We start from the raw sequence: 18983 nt of genomic DNA on the forward strand, positions 1-18983 counted from the left end.
TTGGATAATCACAGCCTGGTTGACATTTCTCGGGCGATGCGTCGGTCAAACGACAAAACGATTTCGTCATTTTTTCGAATGATCGAGCCGTGAGAATGGACAACGACAGGAATCCCGGAATCTGTGAAAATTCGGAACCGTGTTAGTGATCGAACGATCCCTCCTTTACAAAAGGAATGGATGTACATAAGTTTCGGCCGGAAATTTTTTCCCTTCCTTTTTTTTTTTTTTTCTTTTCTCACTTAACCATAAAATCGTACTTAATCGATCGATAATAATAAGGATGATGATAATTGGGGGTGGGGGGGGGAGAGGGATAATATAATAATTAATAAATATTCGACGGTTGATGGGCGATTGAAACGAGCGCCGTGGCGCGGACGACCGGACTTCGAAATGACACACTCTTTGACACGGCACTAACGATCCCTTGAAATTCTCTCACGTGTATATATATATATAAAACCTACTACGGCGTAATGAATTCTTAAACATAAGAAGAACCGATAAGAAGAACCCGCGAGTTTTGGGGTCGGCACTGATTCCATGATTTTCGTATCGGTTAATATATATATATACGTGTATATTAATATCTGTGTGTGTGTGTGTATGTATTCGGCCACGTGTGTGTGCGTCGTGTGTACATGTACTCGAGTGTATGTATATTTTAAATACGTGTGTATGTGTGTGTGTGTCTGTGTGTGTGTAATAGTATGTGGTAATAGTAGTAGTAGTAGTAATAGTAGTAGTAGTAGTAGTACGTAGTTTTCATTTTAGAAATTCTTTTTTTTTTTTTTTTTTTTTTTTTTTTTTTTTCTTTTTTTTTTTTCGTTTTCGTTTTCGTTTTCTTTTTTTAAAGACGTTGCGTGAGACGAGCACCCTGTATACGTGATTGACAAATTTGCGTTAGGAGAGACCGCGTCGGTCCTTTCCACGGAACACCACTACGTATCGTAAGAAACGATATCCTAACGACCTTCCTATCCGCGATATTATTAACGCGATGATCACCTTTGTTCGACGAAAAACCGAAAAAATCCTAAATCCGGATATTCGACGGTTTTGTTGTATCTTTGGTTGCTTGTTGGAAATAAAAAAATTGGCAAAGTTTGCGTCCACTTCTCTAAAAAAGGCGATACAAACGAATTCAACCGATACACACTGGACTCGTGTTTCCCCTAGAGAAATCTTTGAAATAGGTACTTTCTTTCGTATTTCTATGGGTCGAATCGCGGTAATAGTTAACTTTTTTTTTTTTTTTTTTTTTTTTAAACAGTCGGTCGGCTACAATCGCCATGCCGCTTCGTCAGGAACTAAGAGTTTTCTTTTTTTTTATTTTTTCTTTCTTCTTCTCCCTCTTCTTCTTCTTCTTCTTCTTCTTCTTCTTCTTCTTATATCTTCTCTTGTATCTTCTTTGGTTTACCGTTACCTGGAAAGTCGCCCGCACTTGAACGTTTTTTCCCATCACGTGATTTATCAAACTATTTAAGAGTTAGCGTGTCGTCGGAACGATAAAACCTGGCCGAGAGGCTCTTAAAGGCTCCCGTTTAATTTCTACTTGTCCCGGATGATCGGATGATAAAACTCGTTACTAGGACGACGACGACGACGACGACGACGACGACGACGATGAGGACGACGACGTCGTCGTCGAGAAGAAACGCGTATCGAAAGATTTTATTATTTTTTTTTTTTTTTTTTGCTCCGTTATTCCGATACGGGTTCTCGTTTGGCAGTAGGGATCGAGAGTGAAGAACGGAAAACTATGTATAAAATATAATAAGATGTAGGAAAATAAAAAGAAGAGGATGAGAAAGATCGACGCGTGTTCCGTTCTTTTTTTTTTTTTGTTTTTTTCTTTTGTTTTGTTTAGTAAAAGGATTAATCGTATCCGAGCATCCGAGAGTGTTCGTTTTGTTCGAAGCGTGAATCCTATTCTCGCGTTTTCCTTTCTTTCTTTCTTTCTTTCTTTCTTTTCTTTTCTTTTCTTTTCTTTTCTTTTCTTTTCGCCTTTCTCTCGGACTGACTGGGTTCAGCGCTGGACATCCAATGTGTTCTCATTAGCGTTATCAGCCTCTTCGTCCTCGCCGCGTGGCTGCCGGCGAAGTCAATCTACTGACTTCTAATTGTTATCCTCTAATTAATTTATCTAACTAGTATACTAGATTATTATAGTGGAGAGCGTTGTAACGGTGATTCAAACTCATCACTTCTGATCGTCGAGCGTTCAATAAGCCCGTGTTCTTGTACGACATCTGAAATTAGAAATGTTCGATTCCGTTTAATTTAGTAGGGAATTGAAAACGAAAAAGATGGGGGGACGTGCTCGAATAAACAATATTTCTCTACAATTATTCGAACGTTTTTATTTTTATTTTTTTTTTTTCTTTTCCATATATTGTTAAATACGCGGGGATTATTCTCCTCTCCTTTCTTTTCTTTTCTTTCTCTTCATCTTTCTCGAAACTTACTCTGTGGGTTATGATGTAGGGTGCGTATCGTCCAGTTTCTCTAAGCTAGGACTTTGGTTAGTATGGCCGGCTTGCGTCCTTGGGCCTCTTTAACTGGACTTTTAAACGCTTCATCCCTATCTGGAAGCCATTCATCGCTTGAATTGCTGTCTGCGCACTCGCTGGATTGTCGAACGACACGAAACCTGAAAGAATAAATAACGATAAATTTTCCCGATCGGCGAAATAATTAAATTAACGAGGATCGAATAAGAAAGGGAGAACATTTCTTTTAAATAAATTGCTTTCGCGTGAAATAGAGGAGAAATATTAGAAAACTTGGCATCTGCCTACTCGAGATGGACACCGAATCCTTTCCTTTCCACTTGAATTCGGATCCAAGAAATTGGTCGCGATATTCCTCGACTTTACGATGAAAACGGGAAGTTGAATATCGACACCTGGGGGCATAGGGATTATCGCAAAGGGCCTGGTAACCAGTGATTTAGATTAGCTGATTCGCCGCGAGGAATAAAAAGTTTTCTGAAAGGGGGGGGTCTCGGTCTACTATCGAAGTTTTATCGAGAATAAGAGAAAGGGGGAGGAGGGAGAGAGAAGGTGGACGATAACGAAGCTCTTAACAACAGAAGCGCCACTGAAAGGTCATCAGGGCCCTCCCAGTTTAAGCCAATTTTGACCATTAGCCCCGATCCAATTTTAGTTTTGCCATCATGGCGGCCTATTGCCTGACCAATCGCGGCTCCTCATCGCTCAACGGCCACCGCTTTTACCCAGAGTTCGTAAATTACTTTTACTAGGTGACTGAAGAGGCTTTGCCTCCCCTCTGTTCCACGGAAAAGAATTCCTTTCCTCCTCCCGCAATGCTCCTCCCTTCTTTATCGAATTTCAAGCAAATAATCGTAATCTCGTCCAATACTACTACTTTTAGAGGAGTTATAAATATTCTTTAATCAAATTCGAATATATATATATATATATCTTTTGTAGTATCCGAGAAAGGTCAAAAATAATAAAATTTATTTTCATGTATTCATTCACAGAAGGTAAATATATTCCAGACATTGAATAAATTCTCTGATCTATAATTTTCTATCTACGAGGATATATCTCTTGTAAATCATTTTCACAAACATTTTCTCGTCCATCATTTGTTTCGATTATAAAGAAAAGTATTTTATTTAGCTATTTCGATAATTCTTTTTCATCGTTATTATAACTTTTTCCCCGAAAATTGAGTCGATTTCAAAGTGTAGGCCCCCGGATGCTGAATGATATGCGCACTTTGGGCATCCCCCTTTTCATCAACGTTTCGATAATTACACGGGGAAAGGCGCGCATAACGAAACCGAGAATATAAAGAACAGCATCCTTTCAACGGATGAAATTCATCCGACTGTATCTGTCGCGATAATCGGCACCGATAGGCAGAAAAATATTAATCGCGCTAGTTACGAATGAATAGGCTAAGAAGAATATATCAGGGAATATATCCGTCCAATTATCCGCACTCATATTTGCGCATTCATCCCGGCTGCACGATTAATCAAAGCTGTCGCTGCTGTAGGTTTTTCAGGTCTTCCTTTTGTCCCGATCCCTTCCGATTTAACCAAAAGGACCACCTAGTTTCATTTCAGTCGAGTCACAATCGGACGAGTATATTCACTTTTAATAAAAAAAAAAAAAAAAAAAAAAGAAAGAAGCAGTCGCAGTTCATCAAGTTGTAAAATCGAGAATAATCTCTCGTGCTCGACGAGTTGAATATTTTACGTATGAAAGGATACAATTTTTCGAATTCTAAAAGATAATTCATTTTTATCTTTACTACATATGGAACAGACATATAAATTTTTCGATAATTCAAGTTTCTTTTCGTTTCGATTTTCTTATTTATTTACACGAAATAATTTAACAATTTTGGAAAATACGCGCAATTCCTTGTTGTTCGATAAGAAACGAGAAAAGTTTAAGTTAAGTTAAGTTAGAACAGCGAGGGAAATAAATTAGGGAAGGGAAAATTTTCGTCACCACGACCAAGAGAAGCTTCCCCCAAGCTTCCGAGTCTTAGCCATCCTACCTGTCGTCAACGGCCATTCGTTTTCCCGTTCCAAGGGCCACTCTTCCAAGTGTTAAATGACTTACACTTACCGAAGCATTTGCTCTGGTTGGTGGCCCGATCGATGAAAACCTTGGAGGATATGACGTTGCCAAAGGGGATGAACATCTGCATGAGCTCACCGTCACCGAACTCTTGAGGCAGGTGGTAGATGAACAGGTTGCAGCCTTCGGGTCCTGAGATAGAGCATCCTACCATATAAATCAGAGCACATCTAAACATCTAAACTTGAAGTATAATACTCAAGTTAGAATGTTAGTTTCTTGGATGAGTTTCGTTCTTCGCAATATAATGATTCCGACGCGATAGGGAGAGTATGCACACATTCCTCTCTCCCAGATTCTTCAACGATTCTCGTCTGGATGCCTTTCTTTTTTTTTTCTTTTTTTTTTTTTTTTTTTGATGAATGAAGATGAAGATTCGTGACCGTCTTTGACAATGACAATCTGATTTCTCTCTCGTCGCGCGGAAATTTCAAGGATGATTTCTTTTTTTTTTTTCAATGAATCGCGTCACTTTCGGGATTCGAAAAGAGGGATACGAAGAAGAAGATGCAAGGGATGATTGATCTGGACTGATTGACTGGTTGAAAGTGAGATGAGGGGAGAGAGGAAAGGAAAGAGAACGAAGAGATGAAGAATGAAAGAAATGGATCGAGGGGGAGGGGGAGCCGACGAAGAGAGTAATGATTAGAATGTCACGACGATGTTTGTTTACGACAATGAGTTTCTTCCCGGTTCAAGTAAAAAAACGTTGAGTATTTATACTTTCAAATATACAAACACACAACACTGGGACTCACAACACAATGACGAGCGAGGTGAAGGGATATTTTAAAAAAAAAAAAAAAATGAATGCAAATGGATATTATATAGGAGGTGTTGGTGACATAGTGATGATACTGTGATTACGATGGTGCGACACTTTACATGAGAATGCCAGACATCCGTTGATCCGTCGTCATAACGCTACGCAATCATAACTCGATCCCCCTGTTTCGAATGGACACGCGATTTGCGTGAAAATAAACTCGCCCACCCCTTTTCTTCCCCCTCCTTTCATTCTCTCCCCAAAATATCTTACGCTCCTCCAGATGATTTCTTCCTTCTTTTCATCCCTCCATCCCTTCCTTCCTTCCTTCCAAACTACTCTCGAAAGTAGTCTCAATTAAAACGGGGATGACGCGTGTCCGTTCGTTTAATTCTCATTAAACGTTCAAACAACGAAGCGCAATTCCTCCTCCGATTATTATATATTCGATCCGAACGAACTTTGACAACGAAAAGAACAAAGAAAGAAGAAACAAAAATTCTTTCGTTTAATTCTTAGCCGCGAGCTGATATATATATATATAAAGACACCGGCGATTAATTGGCGAGAGGGGAGGGGGGATTGAACGAAAGAGGCAAAGGAAGGAATAACGAGAGTCCAAATACGGATTTAGCTAATTTCACTGAACTTTATAACTCCGACGTCAATTAGCGGCGATTATGACCGTGGAAACTTGCTCTCTCTCTCTCTCTCTCTCTCTCTCTCTCTTCTCTAACGGACGCATTTAAGTAATGAGATGGCTGCCACTCAACTTTTAGGATGCTACTCATCGCGACTCGTTCGTTCCCGAGATTCCGCTCTTCTGTCACTTGCACGCCTTTTACGAACGTTACCGTGTCGAATTACCGCGAGAGAGAGAGAGAGAGAGAGAGAGAGAGTGTAATTGTCCGTTTCCAGCCAACGATCGCGGCTCTCGTTCATTTCATAGTTCTTAGTCGATTATAGCTCCCTCTACGGCTCTCAAAATGGCCGCCAGTTGACTGAGTTTCGGGGACGAGACTTTAACGTGGAAGCAATCTAATTAATTGCTTAATAATTTCATCGAATATTTTCCTATTCATCTGTTGAAATTTTAATTTTACTGGAACAAAGAGCAAAGAAAAAGAATTCTTTCGTTTAATTCTTAACCATTGATATATAAAAATATTAATTGGTGAGGGAAAAGGATTAAAGGAGGGAAGGGGAAATAAATGAAATAAAATAAAGGAGCGTAGAATTTTCGACGGAGTACTTTTATCGTTTCAACGTTGTAACGTTGGTTTACGCAAAGAACGAACAAATGTTCTCTCTTTCGTGGGAGACTTGGTCTCGGTAATAACTCGATCGTAGTTGTCACGTGAAACCCAAATTAGAGCCGGTGTCGACGGGTTTCCGGTTCCGAGGAAGGGGGAGAATGGAGGAGGAATTGCGGTGGACGCCGGAATCACGAAGAACGAGCTATAAATTTAACCACGCCGTCGTGCCATGCGATCGTTGATCCTGAAATTGGTTTTCGACTCTCTAATTGGCCCACGCGCGGGACGTGCACGCGAATTTAATGAAAGCAACACCTCCCGCAACCTCGAGGGGAGGAGTAGTTGCTATCTCCACCGAGCGGAGTGAAACGTTAAGATGAGTATCCCGTTCGAGCTAATATTCGAAATCCTTTCGTTTTATTCCAAACGAGAGTGTGCTATTAACATTCTCGAATTAATTAATAATTTTCTACTATGTGCATGAAAAAGTATATAAGCACGTTTTTTTTTATATATATAAATATTCAACTTGGAAATCGTTGAAGTTGAGAGAAAATGCAATTAATGTAGTATCGCAAAATTATTCTAAAAATTCGAGTTAAATTTCTCTCATTTTCACAAAGACTCCAAAAGAATTAATTAACTCGGTTCTTTTCATCAACGCTTCTTTTCATCATTTTCAACAACGCTTCCGAATGGAAAATTGTCTTTTTCCAAAATTAAAAAGAACAAAAGTTCAAAGATCGATCCCCGACCACGATTCGACGATCCTTCGATCTTATGGACGAGCTTACGTACATCGATCGAAACCCTTGATAAGTGCACACTCTATACATTTAATGCTATGTATACGGATTTGATCGTCGTGGGAAAGCAACGATCAATGTTTGTCGACAGCGCAAAACACCGAGCACAGCTAAGAATAGTGACATTGAGTGCAACGAAAACACACCGATATAACCCATCCAAAGAATGAAATGTAGAGTTTCCGTGGAGCTTGGTCGGAGAATATCGACGTTGATCAAGAGAAGAGAGATAGACACGAACACCGAGAACACCTTGTAAGACGTATATATATAATATATACACTGAGAACAGATTAAAGAAGCAACAAAAAAAAAAAAAAAAAAAAAAAAAAAAAAAAAAGAAAGAAAGAAAAAACGAAGCGACAGTAAATATAAAATTGATATAACGATGTCGTGCAACGATGACAAGAGAGAGTAAACTATATCGTTCTTCTGGTGTCGCCGTCGTGTCTTCTTCCATTAGGCTCTACTCTCTCGTTCGCTTCGCAATTTCAACATACATTTGAGGGGGGAAAAGATAAAATAAATCGATATCGAAATATTTTCAAAAACTTGTCGAGAATACATCGAGAATAAATCGTAACAATACGTACTCGTTCATCACTGAATCTCGTTTATTCCTTTCAGAATTTGTTGTTTCTTGATTCAGTGAAACAAAGAATGGTGATCTCTCAATTTTGCTCGAATAGTTCTCCTAAAAAGGAAAGCTGGCAAATTTTACAAAGAATCCCCCGCCAATTCTTTCGATCGATCTTTCGAATTCTTTAACGAATCAAATCTCTCTCTATGAAAGCATATTGCGAAAAATGTATCAACGTGATACGCGTTTGGGGAGGGAGGAAAAAAACAGGGGAAAGGCTTTGGCGGAAGAGGGCGGAAAATAGGGAATATCGAGGGGGAGGGTTGGAGGGGTAGGGGAAACGCTGTCGCGGTAAACTTCCCATTATCCTACGATGTAACAACGGATCGCCGGCAGGCGTAACGGCAAAGTAATTAAAACTTTCGTTTTATTTGCATTATCTCATTGTTAGGCGTCGTATATTCTAATAATGGCGAGTTGTTAATTGCAATTAGGCGCTTGCTCCGCTCGCCCTATCCTCTTTCTTTTCTCCCGCTTATCCGCCATCTTTAATCCCCTCCTCTCTCTCTCTCTCTTTCTCTCTCTCTCCTAGAATGATTCCCTCTCTCTCGATTTCGATCATCGAATTGATTAATCGCGGCCTCGCGAGATTAATCGATCGAGCTGGGATTAGGATCGAAGGAAACGAAACGTGAGACGACGATGAATTTTCGAAAATTTTCGGCGCTGCTCGCAAAGTGGAGACGAAAGTTCGTCGACGATTGTAGGTCATCCCTTGTGAAAAGAGTAACGAATCGAATGGCTTTGGGAAAGAGCGCATCCTAGCGACAGTGGCGCCACGGTGCGATAATAGATAGAACGGAGAGGTGGATTGAGAAAGGTAGGATAGAGATTTTTCAATTTCCAGGTTCGTTAAGTTGAGGTTATTCGAATTTATGGTGTTATGGTGTCGGTGATAAATAAAATTCTTTTTCGAAGAAACTTTGTAAATTTGTCTCGTTTCGTTTTCTTCTCTAATCTTTTTATATCTTCCTTCGCCCGCGAATATATCGGAAAAATTCGTTTTCTAGCGAGTAGTCCATACATTTTTCGTTCAAATACACGAGGAAGAATAATCTTCCTCTCCCCTTCCCCTCCCTCCCCCTTCGCAATTGTGTACCTTGCACGATGTTACGACGAAGGATAAACTCGTGTCTGGTCGTTTGGGAGTTGGATCTACAATCTCAGGACTACAATCATTCGTGTTTACAGTCAACAGTTAGACGTTGATGAGTGTTTTGTACTTACCTTCCCTCTGCGTGGGTGCCACAGCGGTCATCGGCTGAGGAATAGCTTGAGGAAACTGGCCGTAGACGGCGGGATAAGCTGCGACAGTAACAAATAACAAATACATCATGATGTGTCCACATCTATACACGCGGTGCATGCCGTTTCTTATTCTTCCTATTTTCGCTTCCGTAATATACAGCTTCGAAGTGGCCATCAGTGTTTTCGTGTAAAAAAGAAAAGAAATGAAAAAGAAAAGCAAAATCGTGTTTCACCGTTTCAGAGACGAAAGGGCAAATTTTCCTCCTCTGGCTAGCCTCTCTGGCTTCCAAAAAAATATTCAACCCTCAACTTTAACTCTCTTTCTCTCTCTCTCTCTCTATATATATATATAAAAGAAATAAAACTCGTCGATTATTCTTCTGACAAAATATCTTTCGTACTTAAATTGCATGAGAAAAATGTATGTGAAATGAATCACCCTTAGGCGCGATTATAACATCCGTAGAATCCGTTTTTGTAAATTTTAATTATCCAAAAATATTGTAAATCTCACACATATCTCGAAATTTTTTTTTCCTTTTTTTCAAAGATGCTGAATATTTTTCGGAAACCAAAGAATAACTAGCTTTTTTACATACCTATATACATNCGAAATTAATAAAAGGTAAACTGCATGGTGGACGTCAATCGAGTTAATGCGAAATTGCATTGTTGTTCGGTCGAGAAATAATTATGGCAGGACAGTTTATAATTGCTCGTAACAAAACATGGAAGGAACGATGAAAACAACCGCGTTTAATTCACCCGAAAAACGAAAATGGGGGGAGGTGCGATACCCCCGCTAAATTCTCTGCTGCTCGTGGAATTAACGAGAAGTGTAGTCTAGCGGCGTCAGGTGAAAGGAAAAAAAGTCACTAGATGGAGAAGTCTCGTTTTCACCACCATCACAACCGCCGCGTTGCGGTCTTTTCCACGACGAGGATATTCGAGCCTCAACGTTCTCACCGTTCTCCTCCATACTTTTAACACGATACTTTTGTATCTCGCAACGCTCCTATCGGATATTACCGACATTAACTGTCACGCGATATCCTTTTAAAGTCTTGCAACGTTCCGTCTGTCCCCTCATAATGCGCGGAGACGCATGCGCGTTACGAAAGTAAAAAGGCAACGGTTTTCGAGAGTCGAATCGGAGATAAACTGTCGCGTTGGAGGAAAAGAAAGACGAAAAATTGTATTATTTTTTGAAATAACTACGAATTAGAGAAGAATATATCGAAAAGAATTGAAGAAATTGTTATATTTTCAACTTGAAGCGTCGTGAAAAATTCTTTCTCGAGATTAAAAGCGAACTCTTTCGAAAAGGAATTATTTCGAAACAATTTCCAATCGTCGGAATATTTGGACGGCGGGAGGGATGGAATGGTGGATCGGTGGAAACGAGCACTTTTGCTACATGATATTAGAGAAAAGCAATTATAACGGCATTAATTATACCTTGGCAAATATTTAAAACGCGCGGGCGATTGATATTTGTTTGTGACGGATGAATGTGGAGAGGGATGATCGGGGGGGGGGGGGGGGGGGGAGGGATACGCGGTTCGCTCTCTCAGATCAGAAGAGGTAAATTTTCGCTTGGAAATTAATTATTTCCGTGCAAACATTGCTTTAATATATTCCGATTGACGTTAGCGGAGGTTTCGCTCCAACGATGGTCCCGACATTTGGCGTATGAAATAAATACGCCATCATGTACCGCCGTCGGTTACCGTTCGCCCGGATAGAGCGGACACGCGATATTTCGGATTGCTTTTTTTCCACTCGCTGATCTCCACGCTTCTGTGTACATTGGACGAAAATACACAGAAAAAGAATATCCTATTTTCGAGTCTTTGGCAAACACGGGGAAAACCAGCGGGGCGACTCCGCGTGTACGAACGTCATACCTCAAATTTGATGAATTTTTACCAAATTCGGTTGTGCACGCGTACAGACACGGGTAAAAGAAGGGTGGATATCTAAAAGGTGGATAACTACCGGGTTAATGGGCGGAACAAGGAAAGAATACATAGGATGGGAAGGGAGGTTCGAAAATTCTTATTTTTAATAACGAAGTAATTGTAATGAGTTTTTCGATGATAAATCTCAACATTTTTTCATATTTTGATTGAGAATATTGTTGGAAGGAGAATAATAGAGCAGAGTGTGAATTTTGCTCTACATCTTAATGTTACGAAAAAAACAATAAAAGTTTTAAGGATTGTTTTAATCAAAATGATATTCGAAAGAAGAAAAAGAAAAGAAATCGTCCGTATAACTTCAAAACCAAGGTTTCCATTATTTTTGATAACTTTTTAGCTCAACTTACACGCAAGTAAATTTTTCCGACTATTGTAACTTTGTGCAGAGTGTGGCAAGTTTGTGTATAACCGGATATAGATGAAGTTATTCTGTGTGCAAAAATAAATGAAAAATTTAATATAAAGTTTCTGAAAAAGCAAAAAAAAAATGCTGAATTGGATACAAAAGAACAATTAGTACTCTACACGTGAAAATGAACAAAAATTTTTTCGCTTGACATTTCGTTTTCGAGAAAATTTAGTTCGAATACATGTATACTTGAATAAATCTTGTCCAAACATGTTCAAACTTCATTTTATTAAAAAAAAAAAAAAAAAAAAAAAAAAAAAAAGACCCGAAACAAAAAATTCTACTCTATATTTTTGATTTACTTTCACATGTGAAATAACTCCCTACCAATTTTCCACCCGTATTCAGTTTCACCCTGGAATTAATCCATTCGCGTTGAATAACAAGTTAGAAACACGGCGTACAGACATTTATTATTATTATTATTATTTATTGGTTAATAATCCTAGACAAATTATTATAAAGAACAAAAATTCGTTTGAAAAGAGAATTATATGAGTAAAGACGAATTATAAAAATCAATAATTCAATTATCAAATAAATTTTATTTTTTATATATTTTTATAAATTTTTTAATTATATAAATGAATAATATACAAATTAATTTATATAAAATATAAATTATAATCAAATACAACCAAAAAAAATTAACCAATAAAATTATAATATATAACAATAAATTCAACCAAAAATTAGATTCGAAGATCATTTTCTTTTCGACTCTGCTGTTTATTTTGATTAATTTTGATCAATCCGGAAAAGTATAAAGAATCACTACCTAATTGATCGAATACGCGAGATATTTCAATGTCGAGACTTGTATTATTTAAAATTTGAAAGGAAAAAAAAAAAAAAAGAAATTAATATTTCAACGTATTATACGTTAAGTGACCGTGACATATCAATTCCTCTTCCAAGGAAGAAGATTAAAAATTATCTTGGCACGCGTTAAACGCGAAAACTCGAAAACAATTTTGCGACAAATTTTATTACATCCACGTTTTCCCTTCTATCTTCACACCGTGGAGAACTCTCGCCGTATCGCGTACGGAGTGTTGCCACACCCTGCACCCTATTTATACCCGGAATAATTGTTATCACGTCAAGGTTTCCGCGGTTCGATGTTTTTACAGTCGATAATGACGGGCTGGTTACACGAGACTTTCCACCGTGAAACACCAATTCTCGCTCGCTCTGTTATTAATTTAACCATTGGGACAGAGAATTCATCAAACCCCGCGCGTTAATTGCTAACGGTGAGCGGAACGAATCGAAGTATAGTTACGTCGGCACGTTGATTATCTCTGAAACGGAATCGTCCATTTTGATGTTGGTTATTGGATTATAATTTCTGCCCCGGTGTATATCGCATTTTGATGTAACATCGTTCGGGTCTTCGACAGCCGATTATAACGTCGGCGTGTTGTTTGCGTATCGATGAACATGCACGGTACACGATGCGCTCAAGAGTTATGATATATATATATATATACATAATATATATATATAATGTACACGAAGTATATTATAAAAGAACATCGAAATTACACTGTAGCAGCACACCAGAAGCATTATATAACGCGTCTATATATATATATATATATATACACGTCTATATATACATATAATATATACGATATGTATATAATAATCACACGATGATAACGTCGATACATTGGTGTTGTTGTGTATACGTATACAGGATGGATGAATCAATTAAAAAAAATGATAATTTTTCTTGCATTGTCGAGAAACATTGGGTTGTGATCGCTGAGAAATGTTGAAAAGGGACATCAGGAGTAGAATTTTCGTCCCTTAGGGTTCCATCCTGTATGCGTACGCGTAGTGCATGTATATGTATTTATATACATTTACGTATAATATACGTATATAAATGTACACATGCGACCAATAGTTGCATGCAACAGCCATGAAACGCGATCAGCGGAATCGAATTTTTCAGAGTTAAGTGCTCGAGTGCTCGGATAAAAGCATATTAAAATCGAACGTTCGGATTCATTTGCTTTCGCTTTTCTTTTTTTTTTTTTTTTTTTAATTCCATTCCTCTTCGCTTTAATAAATCGTTCTTTCGAAATTTATCGCTCGATTCGACGAAATGTCAGATTTTATTCGCGAACGATATAATTATCCAATTTTGTCAAATGATAATTTCTCCTTTCTTTCTTTTTTCTTTTTAACCTTTTTAAAACTCGTTACGGAATCCGATTTGGATCGCTGAATCCTGTTTGGCTAGGCTTCTCGTGCTGTTATCGAAAAAAGCACACTACTGAAATGCGTTTGGTTGAAAGTTGGATGAAAAACTCGTTGCAGATACGGAAGGCTTGACGGAATTCTCGATAGAAGGCGAAGAGGGAAAGAGTAAATGGGGAAGAAAAAACTTACCGACACCGGGGTAGGGTTGCATTCCAGGATACGCGGCGGCATGCTGGAGTGCCGCCTCCCCATTAGGCAGCCCTTGTGCTGGAATGGACAGATGGAGGGCATCTACACTTCAGTAAGCTCAGCTCTTATCGGGGACGGACCTACGTCTAGGGCCCCTGTCGCAATACGTGGCTGACCAATCGATATCGCACGGTATTCTTGGATCCCTCGTTAACTTTAATCTGATTTCACGCGAGGTAGGAAGGCGGAGGGGGAGGGGGGAAAAAAAAAGATCCTCTACGTCTCCACATTCTCCCTCTCTGCTTCGCGCCAAACCAAGATCGAAAAGTTTCGATCTTTCAGCATTTATTATTACACTCCTCTCTATTAAAAATCATTCTCGAAATCGGGATTTTTCGTGAACGCGGCCGTTCGATACTTAACAACCCCCTCCCCGCTTTATCGCGAAGAGGGAGGAGGCAGAAAAAGAAGGGAAGGAAGGAAAGGAGAGGAAAAAGATTTTTCCAAGAAGAAGAGGAGGAGGAAAGAAAGGATCGAGGGTAACCCCCTGGTGGTGTCTGGGGCGAGGTTACCCGCTTCTCATCGCGAAGGCAAAATAATAAAGTCCGGCGTCGATTGGCCGAGCATTGCGCAGGGGCGGCACACTGCGCCTGAGTTGATACTCACGTCCCGGATAGGTCTGCGGTATCCCGTTGGTGTAGACACCAGGATCCGAACCTGCTGGTTGACCATTCGGTGTTTGTGCAGCCATGTTGAAATTGGGCATCGTTGGCGACGGTAACGACGGTATCGCCCCGTTAACAGGCTGCCCTGTACCGGTACCTACGAGCAAACCTGATCAGTACACACCGGTTACCCTCTTGCTCTTACAACACCGACCCCTCGGTCACCCCCTCCCTTCCCTCCCTCCCTCGCCGCGAGGCCATCGGATCTCCAACCGGATCGCGCTTGCCCCCCTCTCCCTCTCTCTCTCTCTCTCTCTCTCTCTCTTGTCAACCGATTTGCACCGATATATTTACGCGGCGCGCGCGCGCGCGTGTGTACCGTGTAATTGGAAGGACGCGCGAGACCTCGCGTTCCCTGTTTGAGGACCCGGCCGCGGATGGATCCCGCAGATTTCTGGGATATCGATCCCAGATTTTAGAGGCGATTAATGTAACGCGACTCGCGGTTGAATATCGCCACAGGTTAACGATACACAGGGACTCGTTTTGTTTCTCTTAGGATGATCTCGATATTCTTCACTTTGGGATCTTGGTGTAGGGATATTTTTAAGGATTTTTAAGGTTTTGCTTCAGAATCAAAATTGTTGGAAGAGTAAGTTTTTCAGAATGAATTTTTCAGAGGACGATTTTAGCTTCGAAATGGGATTGTGAGACAGAGCGTTTTTCAAAATAAATGAATATATGTATACATATTCAATGTGTATGAAAGAGCAATAAATTACGTGATAATACACTTTAGGAAAAAATTATCTTGAAAAATAGAAAAGTATTTCTAAGAAAATATTCTTGAGAAATTTGAGATATTTCTTGAGAAAAGTATTTCGAATTTTGTATTATATAATGGGACACGCGAAGATGAAAGGTATATAACAAAGTATCTCTCTAGACATTTAAGATCGTTTCTTTACGATTCGAGAGAAGAAAAGAGGGATAAAATTTTCTTGTTGCAAGTGATTCGAGATAAAAATAATATTTTTTTACCACGTTCGCTATTCTAAATCCCTTCAACCGCATCCGTCCACTCTTCTACATACAAATCGCCCCCCCTCTCCTTCCCAGTACTGAAGAATTGACAGGTGGAACGACGTATACCCCGAAGAAATAAAAGCGCGCGACCAATCTGCCGGCGCGTGGCGTGGCGAGCCGTTGGAAAAGATCGAAAGGAAGGAAGGAAGGAAGAAATAAAAATATTATTTTTCCCTTATCGAACGGTATTATCGGTGTTTCGAGAGGCTCGAAAGTGCGCCAGAACTCTACCGTTGGAGAGCCGATTTCCTCGCTTAGTTTACCTGGCCGTGCGCTATTTCGTTCCCTCCTCTTGTGCACGCGTAGGCGAATCGGAGGAGAACTGGGGAGGAGGGGGGAGGGAGGTTGAAGGGAAGGAGGAAAAAAGGAGGAAGGAACACGGTGCCGCCACTTTGGCTTTTCCTCCTTCCCTCGTTCGGCGGGCGAGGCTTTCGATAAAGTTTCGCGGTACTGGCAATATCTTTCGCTCGAGTCACGCTCGGTGAAAATGTTGTATTGATTTATGAGCCGGTTATAAGGCAACGGACTGTACGCGCTCTCCTGGATCCGCGGGAAAAGGAATAAATGGGGAGAGGCGGGGGAGGAGGGTGGATAAAGAAAGAAGTTTCGCCCCGGTGAAACTGGGAAATTTCACAACAAAGTGTACATAAGGGGGCGGGACTGTATATTTTTCCTCGCGTGTCCCATTTATTTCGAATAATTTCTCGGATATTCACCCTCCCCTCTCTCCTTTCTTTTTCTCTCCTCTTTTAAAATTTTCGCAGAAACATATTTCCTTCCAAAGTCCTTCCAAGAGCCGGAGCAATATGTATATAATTCCTTCTTCCTTAATTTTTCGACGCTACTTTTTCTATTTTTATTAATTTGATTAATTTTTCCACGATGTGGAATTCGCGAAAAATACTCTTTCTTTATTAGTCTGGCTCTTAGTTGTTATCGATATCGGGGAACGAGAAGTAGGAATATCGTATGTTGATCGTAAATGGAATAAAATAAAAGACGTACCGGAAGTCGGTGGAACAACAGGGTTTGGCATGCCGTTCAACGCGTGCGGCAGTTGGCCGGCGCCAACGTGTGCCAATGCTGCCATTGGATTGATATACGTCCCCTGTGCTGTTGCTGCGGCCATCAGAGCTGCTTGCTGCTGTAAGTAGAATCGTTTGTGTCGAAAATTAATCTAGAATTTTTCTCGCGAATTCGAATAGATTTTTTTTCAATTTCGAAAAGACTTTGATAGGTGATATCGAGTGACGCCGGTCTCCATTTCTAACAAGATGGAAACAATTACAGGTTGCGATAATAAGAGACGCTAACACAGGGGAGAGAAGCATTAACCGTAATTGTGACCCACCTGAGCGTAAGCGCCGTAAGCGCCGAACTGATTGAAGACGTTGAAAGGGTTAAGGAGGCTCATGTTCCCGGCCATTTGCTGCATGCGTCTTAGTTGTCTCTCTTTCTCAGTATCTGCGAACTTTACCACTAAGCTGGATGACGCACCCTGAAATAAACCATTTCGATTTTCCACGTTTAATTATCGAAATTAATTATCGTGATACACAAATATTACGCAATACGTATAATTGTAACACACTTTCATCCACGATATCCGGTTCAATCGAATCAAAAATCGATCTTAATCTTGGATGGAACAAATCTTCATTCCAATGCGAGGAAGGAAGAACGATTGCAGGAAAGGAAAGATTCTCAGCAAGTGTGAAATGGAAAAAATACTAGGATACCCAGGGCCTTAATTTCCATGAGACGAGGATTTTTCAAGCCTCGAATTTTCTCATCCTCCATGAATTTACGCGTGGAAAATTTGATAATGACTTCGCAACAGGCGTGATCATCAAAGAGGATTATACGACCTCATTTCCCTCGTTACTTATTAAAAATTAACTCGTTTATTTTTCCGCGTCGAAGAGAAAAAAGAAGGTTGCTGAGAGAGAGAAATTATTGTTGTCTCTTTATCGCGGCCGGTTAGGGAGAGGGCGTTGAACGAGCGAAAGGATTTTTCAAAAATATGGGGAAGACGTTCCCCTTTGAGATGTTTACGAGGATACGTAAGGCGATGACGTTTCTCACCGCGTCTAAAATATAAATGGAAAGGCAACAGGTGGTCAGTGGCCATTGTGGCTGGCTGTGGAGAAAAGCTCAGCTTTCAAGCTTTCTGGTGATATATTATATTCACGTCATCAATGCAAATGCTGGGCGTGTCTGAGTTTATATAACGACGGTAATATTGTAACCCGTTGACACGCTTGCTGAAAATCCCCTTCCTTGTCACGCGATTTTGCACGCCTTTCTCTCTCCTCTCCTTTCTTATTACGATTCTTCCCATTTCCGTAATTCTTCATTCTCTCTTCATTCAGAAAATTATCGATAGATATCAATCGTCAAACGAGATCCATTATGCAACTTTAAAGATTCGATTGAAATCGGGGAAACTTTAAACCGTTATAAGATAACAGGTTTCGATCGATGAACGAAAGGTCGTTGGGAACGCGAAACTTTGCTCTTTGAAACGCTTTCTCGTTTATCTTAATACGATTCCCGAGATATCGTCGTTTAAGTGTAATTTTTAAACTTCTAGTTATCTACCTTTCGAAAATTGAAATTTGGAAAACACGGATCCATTAAATCGAAAGTTAAAATTGTTGAGATGGATAATAATTGACCTTTTTACACAAACTTTGCACAATGTTTTAAAAATGTAAAACACGACTGCGTTGGAATCGCGTTTATGGAATCGGTACGTGTCGTTGCATTAAAAACGCGTAATACGTACGTGATAATACCCGTTCGTGCACGGGCGTTAAGCACCGAATGGAAAAGGATGATCCAAGAATTGGTCGCGTCGATCGAACCGATGTATTATAACCGAGAGACGATTTTCAATCGGATAGGGTGTATCATCGATATCGGCCCAATTGTGTCGAGGATATTGCGTATGCCCCGTGTATATAAAAAGCGCTTTTGCTTTTATTATTTCTCGTTGCCGAACATTTCGGTGTCGTTGTCAAAGGATACGCGGATTCGAAAAATTTGTAAAAACTTTTTCACCCGAGCCTTTTTTTTTTTTTTTTTTTTGGTT

The 18983-nt window shown here is 39.9% G+C and overlaps 1 protein-coding gene across 21 annotated transcripts in view; it reads right to left on the reverse strand.

The window, feature by feature from the left end:
• Window positions 1–1260: 1260 nt before the first annotated feature.
• The window catches only part of LOC102672830 (CUGBP Elav-like family member 4), a 214641-nt gene continuing 196918 nt past the window's right edge, over window positions 1261–18983 (reverse strand). For 7 of the 21 annotated variants that reach the window (XM_031515424.1, XM_031515416.1, XM_031515421.1 and 4 more), the window contains 8 exons: window positions 17241–17387; window positions 16895–17033; window positions 14805–14972; window positions 14139–14240; window positions 9324–9401; window positions 4617–4775; window positions 2472–2656; window positions 1261–2255 (listed from right to left, as the gene is read on the reverse strand). In XM_031515424.1, the coding sequence (XP_031371284.1) occupies window positions 2529–2656; window positions 4617–4775; window positions 9324–9401; window positions 14139–14240; window positions 14805–14972; window positions 16895–17033; window positions 17241–17387 (921 nt within the window). In that variant the 3' untranslated portion in view covers window positions 1261–2255; window positions 2472–2528. The remainder of the gene's footprint in view (window positions 2256–2471; window positions 2657–4616; window positions 4776–9323; window positions 9402–14138; window positions 14241–14804; window positions 14973–16894; window positions 17034–17240; window positions 17388–18983) is intronic. The other 14 variants (XM_031515417.1, XM_031515425.1, XM_006610131.2 and 11 more) reach the window with 13 other exon arrangements.

Source organism: Apis dorsata, unplaced genomic scaffold (assembly GCF_000469605.1).
Source record: "Apis dorsata unplaced genomic scaffold, Apis dorsata 1.3 scaffold_69, whole genome shotgun sequence".
Taxonomy (NCBI): Eukaryota; Metazoa; Arthropoda; class Insecta; order Hymenoptera; family Apidae; genus Apis; species Apis dorsata.